General features: G+C 44.0%; 1 protein-coding gene and 1 long non-coding RNA gene across 2 annotated transcripts; one reads left to right on the forward strand and one right to left on the reverse strand.

Moving 5' to 3' along the window:
• The first annotated feature begins 943 nt into the window (after nt 1-943).
• Nucleotides 944-4522, forward strand: LOC119020558. The gene is made up of 3 exons (XR_005075364.1): nt 944-1392; nt 1561-2153; nt 4386-4522. It is a non-coding gene; the product is annotated as an uncharacterized LOC119020558 (long non-coding RNA).
• Nucleotides 2160-6447, reverse strand: dand5 (DAN domain family, member 5). The gene is made up of 2 exons (XM_037099876.1): nt 5491-6447; nt 2160-4684 (listed from the first exon to the last, which is right to left on the reverse strand). Exons 1-2 carry the CDS (start codon nt 5965-5967, stop codon nt 4397-4399), a joined length of 765 nt encoding a protein of 254 aa, XP_036955771.1. The 5' UTR covers nt 5968-6447; the 3' UTR covers nt 2160-4396.
• Nucleotides 6448-8288: the final 1841 nt, after the last annotated feature.

Consider the following 8288-nt stretch of genomic DNA (forward strand, 5'->3'; position numbering starts at 1 on the left):
ATTTTATTAGTCAGACTGCTGAAGCCTCATATTCACTTCAAATAACTGAATGCACATTTGCACATAACCATGACTGTGGGTTTTGTCCCCAATCACTTAAAGATATAATAAATTCTGTATTAAAATGTATAAAAATGACTAGGTAATTTTCTTATATATTTTGTTGCGTTGCGTGCTTTATCTCAAATGGTTCCAACTCCACACGCTCACTAAGGTAGCGGTGCGTATCATTTGTGGCTACCTTGACGGCAAGAACTTTTGTGTTTTTCTGTGTTAATCACATAGTGTTTATCTGACCCAGGCAGTCAGGTTGTTTTACTGTACACTAACCGTGAGCTAACATAGGCGAGGAGCGGCACCCTCAGTAGGTGTGTATGTGCCTGTGTGGTTAAATTAAAACTCAAAGCTTTGTGTAAATGCTGGTACTCACCAGAGCCTCCGCTTCATTTCCCCACTCATCTCTGTATTGTTTCTCATGAAGTAAACACCCGCAAACAGACGTCAGCTCAGTGGATCGCCGCTGCGGTCAGGTTGATAAACTGGGGTGAAGAACCACATTTTAAATCACCGAGTTTGCGATGGCGTAGATTTGTTGGTCCAGGTGTGCCTGATGGGATTTTGAGGGATGTCTGTTTGCGGTGTGGCCTGAGTGAGCCAGGCGAGTCCACAACCCTACTTAAGACAGCCTCGCCCGTTGTCTTGTAAGATAACCTGACCAAGGTCTAAGTACTGAAATGTCGGCTTTTGGTCTTCTTCTAGGCACCTGTTCATCTTGAGGTGTGCAAAAACTGCACTCTGTAAATCCCAAACTTTAAAATTAATCTCTGAACTTTCCTCCCATTGGTAAACAGTTCCGGAATAAACCAGTTGTTTGTTCTACAGAGGGCCTGGATCTAAGTAGCTGAGATGCAGCATTCTGCAAAAATATTTTGGTTTGTTTTGATCTAGAGCCCCCTTGTGGCAGAGGTTACCTAATATAAATTTAAACTGAAAGTGTATTAAGAAGATATCTTTTAATGAACTAGAAGAATGATCAGATTAAGTTGATATACAGTAAATTAATAGGTCGCTGTCAGGCTTTAGCAAAGCTTGATGAAGAGCTGAATTGGAATCAGGTGTTTTGGAGCAGGGAAAGAAATGCAGAGCAGGGGGGCCCCCCAGGAACAGAATTGAAAAATCACTTCTCTAACACGTTGTAAAAGTGAACGTATGTCAGATCTCCTGATGTTCAACCTCTGGCTTCCTCTTTACCCGGTGTACCTCACCTCATTTGTCCTTTAGGAGGACAGCCTGAGGCAGAAAGAGAGAGGAGGATCGCTGTTCGCATATGGATCCACAGAACTTACATCTGTTGTCAGCAAATATCAAGCGGACACAAAGACAAAGAAGAAGGTGCTCACAGACACACACACACACACACACGCACACACGTTTACGTATTGCATTCTACACATTAGTTGCGGTACTTTTCGCAGCAGCAGTAGTAGTAATGATCGTAACAGCCACTAAAACCACAGTGGGATTTTATCCAATGACAAACTTTGATGTTCACATCCGCAGGCTACACCTTTCTCTGTCCTCCTCAGCACCCAACAGACAGCCTGGCAGGCGAGCTGGCAGCCGGGCAGAATGGCAGTAGGCTGGCAGGCTTTAGCCTGGGGCACCATCTCCTGCGGAGCCAACTCTGACCAGCTGGTCCAGACTAACACCACAGAGCGAGCATGTACCGCCGTATCAGCGGGGAGCTAGATGTTAGCTGTGGTCCAGACACCCTCACACCCAGAGCCTGACACCTACAGCAGTACACCTGCACCGGTGGGATTTAGGTGAGAAGACTCTGTCTGGTCTATGACTTAACAGGTCGTCACATTTCTCCCGGCGTAGCCTGTCACCATCCCGATTCCTTTCCAGCGAGCGAATGATGGACCCCTGTCCGCTCTCACTTGCTAATGCCAGATCTAGGAGCCTGATCCTCTGTCCAGTTTGGTCCAGTCTGCCATGACGGTTTAGGCTCCAGCAGAGTCCCCGAGCGGCTGAGGAAAATCTGGTGGACCTTCCACTTCCAGCACTATTCAGCTAGTCAGCTAGCTTAGCACCGTTTTTGATTGCTCAGCCATAGCTATAGACACATCGGGACACATTGGAAGTCAGGGGTAAGAGCTTCAAAATGATCTTATGTGGGAATATTTGTTTTCAAGCCAATTACCACCACACATATACAGTTAAGTAACAGTATTTACTGGTCTAGAAAAAACATTTTCAAAGTAAAACTTCTAAGCTGATGTGCCAAAACGGGCCCAAAATCCTCCATCAATAATTCATTTCCCCCTTGATACACCTTGATTGACCTGATATTGCTCGAGTCCACCACCTCCATCACGCACACCTCCGAACCATTTCCACATCTGACAGTTAAAAGGCCTCCACACACAGAGAAAGAGCAGGCAGCTCATTGTGCGTTTTAAAGCGCTAACTAGGCCACTTAGCACCCCGTGACGCTGATCTGATCCCTGAGGCGCTGAACTTGGCAGCGGGCCCTCCTCTTTTCGCTCCTTCCTTTCCCTTCGCCATGGGAACCAGGCCATCCTTAATGACGCAGGAGTGCTCCGCCGGATCCCACAATGCAAAGGGGGCTGACATCTGTCTTGCTAAGTGGTGCACTCTCTTGTGCACCTTGTTTGTTCAATCAACAACCCCCCACCCCACCGTCACCACCTCCTCCTCCACCACCTCCTCCTCTTCTCCCTCCTCTCCCTTCTCTATGCCCATTTTCTTTTTTATCTCCCTTTTTATCCGGAATATAAAAAAAAAGACAAAAGATTGTGAGGAAGAAGAGAGGTGCAGAGTTTGGAGGGGCGATAGTGAGATCATGACGCCGCCCTCGCCACCGCCGTCACAGGCAACAACAGCACAGCGGGGGGATTATTACCGATAGCAAGTGCAGCATTGTGTAAAGACAGAGATGGATGACGAAACACATGCGCACATTTATTTATGATTCACTCAGTGTTGTGGACAGCCTTCGTCACTGTGAGGAATGGGAGTTTCGAAAGCGCAATTTGATCACTGTCAGCCTCCCCAGCCTCTCCACTTTCTGCATATCAAGAAAAAAAAAAAAAAAAAAAAAGCAAGTGCCTGATTAAAAGTGGCCCCCTAATTCCTCATAGTTAAGACCTGGGCAAATATTTGTCCCATCAATCTTGGAAAATATAGCCATCAACTCAAGATGTTAATCACATGCTAATGGAATCCGAGGGACTCAATGCACCCCCGTAGCTCCGTGAACGCTTTCACTTTTTCAGAAAGCCCACGTGAATGCAAATGGCCATCTAAACAGTCGTTTTGACAGCATGCCAAGGCAACGTAAAGAGCCCCCTTCTTTATGCTCCTCTGGGAATGTATGTTGGGATGTGTGGGATGAGTTCACTTTACCAGGCCCAGGTGCCAGGATATAAATGAATAATAGGTTTTATGGGCCCTAACTGAAAAAAAAAAAGAGCACATGCACACATAATCACACATGCCCGCTCGCTCAAGTGCATCTGCGGTGAAGGATGTTCAAATTCCCACAACTACACTGAAAAGAGATTGGGCATGAGAATAGGTGGTTCCTATACATAATTCAGGGGTCCATGCTGAAACAATTATGTTTGCCTACCGCTAAGTACCCGCGCTCAATAGCTCGTTTGCTCTCTAGTTGGGTGCTTTCAGATGTAAGTGCTACGTGCTAAAAGTCGGCGGGACATGGCTTTTTAATAAAATATAGTAGCTGACACTTGAACACTTGAATGCGAGAGTGGGTGGTAGAAAAACAACAAATGCTCTTCATGTTTTTACTTGAGCTTTGCATGCAAACTAAATTGCACTTGTAAATCTAACAGTGTTGGCAGAGAAAAACTAATTAGCGAATGCCAGGCAAAAGGAATGTGGACCAATAAGACGTTTTAATGACAATATTACACATCACAATATTTCAGTTTAGATTCATCTAAATGAGTTTTCTTTTTTTTTCTTTTTTCTTTTTTTTAACGTGAACTCGAGTCCAGTGTGGACATCTCTGTCAGAAAAATCACATGACCAAAATATAGGTCATTTTGTCATCAATCAGCAGTGGAAAAAACCACCAGAGTATTTTACTCTGAAAAACAAATTCAGACTCACGAGGAAAAACAGACACACACAGACAACAACATATGTAAATCAAATTACAAGTGTCTAAATAATTATCACACAAATTATGAAACATATTCCATATCCTGGCAGGGATTTGACAGAGAATAAAGGTGTCAATCCAAATGAAATCTTCTGAAACCTGCAGCTCTATGTGCTCAAGAGAAGACAATAAAAAAAAAAAAAATGTATTGTGCTTTTTTTTGTTGGAACAGCTGTAACACAGTCACAGGTGTGTGGAAGCAGCAGCCTCGGCGCTCTTCTCCTCACGGCCCGTCTCACACTTGCACTCCTCCACCACCATCACTCGCCTCTCCCGGACCTCGGCTCCGCAGCGCAGGGGCACAGTCACCGTGTGAGCTTTGGATGGGGCGCAGCGTGAGCAGGGGGACCGGTGGTGGTGGTGGAGGGCCCCCGCAAACTCCCCTTCAGATGGGACAAACAGGGAGCTGCACTGGCCGAAACACAGCTTGTTGTGCACTGTTACCGTGTCGCATCCGTCTGCTGTCACACGCTGGTAGGATGAGAGAGAGGGAGAAAAGGATTCAGCAATATTGTCTTAATTTTACCTCAGAGGGTGTAAAAGAATCATCACTTTGTGTTCTGCACCACCACAGAGCAGGAACGAGCCTTTTGAGTGAACACGCGTCGCTCTCATTGCCACTGAAACCGCTCCTTACTATGCTTCACTATGCTTTTTTTCGACTGTGTCATCAATTTCTCATTCGACAGCCCCGTCTCCAGGATGTAATGTTAGCAGTTAATGTTCCTGCAAACCACGGATACGTTCGAGGTCGACATGTGTAGCGAACATGGCACATCACGTACGCATTAAATGTCTATTCTTTCATGATGGGAGGTGGAGGAGAAGGACGTGGAGGCTGTAACAGCCACCAAGGCTGCCAAATGGCCAACTGCAGTCACACCAGTGGATTTTTTTTTTAAGGATACCTCTGGATTTTTCTTAATTTATGGTATCAAAAGGAGACCTGCAGACATTTGCTATAGAGGTTTCACTGGAAGTCAGATCATCTTGATCCATGATCATGCCATCCAAAATAGATATTTTCAGCCAAACCGGGATGTGCTTTGGTTTCTTTTCAAAGTGACAGTTGAACCAAAATATACAAAGGGTATTTTTTTGTTGCTGTTTGTTGTCTGCCTTCTCTTGAATACTCAAAATACAAATACAGGTGAAAAAGAGATACACTTACGATGTGCACTGATCTGCGGTCTGTGGGTTATCGTGAGTAAATGGGTCATGAGTGAGTTTTTCAAATGTATTTTTTTTGGCACATGTAATCAAAACTCTCCTCTTACCTGAGTGAAAGGTACGGCAGCACACGTCTGTTTTGTGTCCTTCAGGTTGACCGGCAGGGACATCTTCTCTCCTTTACTCATGGCTCTTTGCCACATCTGCAGGCCTTGTATCTTCTTTAGCTCCATGTCACTGGGGCTTTTGGCGCTCAGGTGGTGCAGCAGACTCACCGGGGTCTTCGGGGCCACAGCCGGACCTGGACGCCCCTGAGACAGGAAAGCAGGGAAGGGCAATCTGGGGGTCAGGGACGAGTCTCTTCTCGGGGTCAGTCCCTTTCTAAAGAATCCTGAGTGGGCCGGGCCACGAGTGTCCAGCTGCACGACCTTAACTATTCCTCGGACGGGTTCATCTGGTCCACCGCCGGATGATTCAAATTCGACCCGCGACCCTCTCACAACGTTGTCAAAAATATTGTGAGGGAACGTAAGAGCGACGGCTGTCCAGGTTGACAAAAGGATAAGGCTGACAGAGAAAGCCATTGTTTCACGTCAAAAGCGATAGGGCTCAAAATAGAAATGGAAATGATGCAATTAATTTGAAAAAAAAAAAAAACTGAAGCAACTAAAAAAGTTATGGAAAAAATTCAACAAACAAATCTTTGTCTTGTCAAATGGTCCAAGGTTCCAAATGGCAACCTTGCTGTCAGTGCTTTGTCAGTGTGACGGAGGGAGTCTTTTATATAGGCTGCTTCCAGTTCTCACCTGTGTTTTAATGCAAAGAAGGTGTCGCAATTCCCACACCAGACCAGACATCACACCAAGCTTAAAACTCCAGGTCGTGGATGGTCGCCAGACTGAGAGGATTTCAGCTTCAAGGTGAGCGTTAAAAATGAGGGTCATAAAAAATCTGGGGCTGACTGCACGGATTATTAATGGCAAGGAAGTTTAGTTATCAGATCACTTCATTCAAAGGCAAAGGTTCATTTCATGTTAGTAATTTTCCTTATTATTAAAGAAAGAAGCAGCATGTTTTCATTCTTCTTCTTCTTCTTTTACTTATTTTTTTGTAGTAGCATTTTTCCAGCACTGCAACTTCCATGTTTTTATTGGTGAGGACAAATGCACATTTTGTTAATATTATCTTTTTTTTTTTTTAATCTTGAATTGGATGAACAAAGTTAGATGAATGATAAATACATAAACAAATAAATAAATAAGAGCTGCCAGAACCGCTTCAATGCTCCTTTGTAGATTCTTCATGTCCCTGCACCGCAGGTGGTATGAACAGCATTCTCCCAGGAGGTATTTTTCATTTCATGTTTTAATTGCTATTCTATTATTACGTTTATTTAAAGTTGAAGATCAGTGAGGACAGGCCCTCATCTTCAATGATGCTGAGTAACAGTTTTAAATTGCAAATATTTGTGTATAAATACAGTTTATAAAAGAGACATGATAGAAACCAATTCATTAAAACAAGTGGAAACAGAGGCTGAGTAGTTGATGGATTTCATGGATTTAGATTGACCAAATGGCAAACTGTTCATTTTTAGGGTGATTGTAATGTGTTCCCGGTTGTCGGGGCATACAAACTAAAAGCAGATCCAATTTAAGTGCAAACCTGAGAGACTTTCAGTGACAGCCTGCCACCAGACCAAGTTGGATTAGGTCCAGAGGACAGGGGTGGATGTTACTAATCAGAACTACCCAAATCAAGGCGCATTAGTTTACTCTGTAACTTTTAAATCATAATGTATACTTTGTACTTTTACATAAGTGGGCTTCACTTGTAATTGAGTAATGTTTCAGTACTGTAACTGTACTAATACTTGAGTTATTGACGAACAACTATGAATGCCTTCTTCAGTGTCTCACAGACATTCAAATAAATGTAGGTGAGTAAAAAAAAATGTAGTGGAGTGTGAGTCTGAAGTGACAGAAAATAAAGCCTCAGATTAACTGCATGCACTTCAAAATGTGCTATGGTACGCTAATTAAGTGAATGTACTGTACTTAGTTACAGTCAACCAAAAATAAAGTGGTTGAGATCCTGTGACTGACCAATTCCATACATATGAATTATGTCCCTTCAAAGCCGCCTTAAACAAGCGACTTTAGATTTCTTTCACATCCTGTATACTAGTAATTAGAGCTACAGGTGAAATTTGTTTTCAGCACCACAATAATAAAAAAAAAGAGTATGCTCACAATGTACATCAAGTTGCACATGAGTGCCTTAAACCAATAAACATTAAAGCTGATGTAGCAGATAAATGTTCAACTAAACCTAAACTGTTCTGCGTCGCGGTCCACAGCGTCAGGGAGACTCATAGACAGCAGTAAAAGCCTTCTTTATTCAGCAGGTGTTTTTATTACCTTTGGCTGTAAAGCAATGATGAGTTTATACCCTCTTTGTAAACAAGCCGCCTCCTGTCCATTTATTCCCACAGGCGTCTTCTCAGCCTCTCCCTGGACGCACCATCATTACACCATTAGACTTCAGTGTGCTCTGTCACCCGTGACCTGATCACACGCTGACTGTTGAAGGCCGACCGGCTGACAACGTTATAATAGAGAGAGTGTTTGACTTTCTCATAGGGGCCTCGGTGTTAAGAGGCACTTTTCGACACGTCTGTCTCCCATCCACCACTTAGCATTATGGTCAGGATAGGCAGATGCAAACGACCTGTTGTCTGTGATCCGAACACTTTCTCGTCTGCACTGACCCGGTCTGAACACTGGCGGGTGAGATCTGTAGTTCCTAAGCAACTGCAGTATCATCAGTGATGCAGGACGCGTGTGGATGTGTTCAGTGTGAGTATTGGACATTATTTCCCAGCAGCTGCAGAATAAATGTTTTC

Source organism: Acanthopagrus latus, chromosome 1 (genome assembly GCF_904848185.1).
Source record: "Acanthopagrus latus isolate v.2019 chromosome 1, fAcaLat1.1, whole genome shotgun sequence".
In the NCBI taxonomy this organism is placed as follows: domain Eukaryota; kingdom Metazoa; phylum Chordata; class Actinopteri; order Spariformes; family Sparidae; genus Acanthopagrus; species Acanthopagrus latus.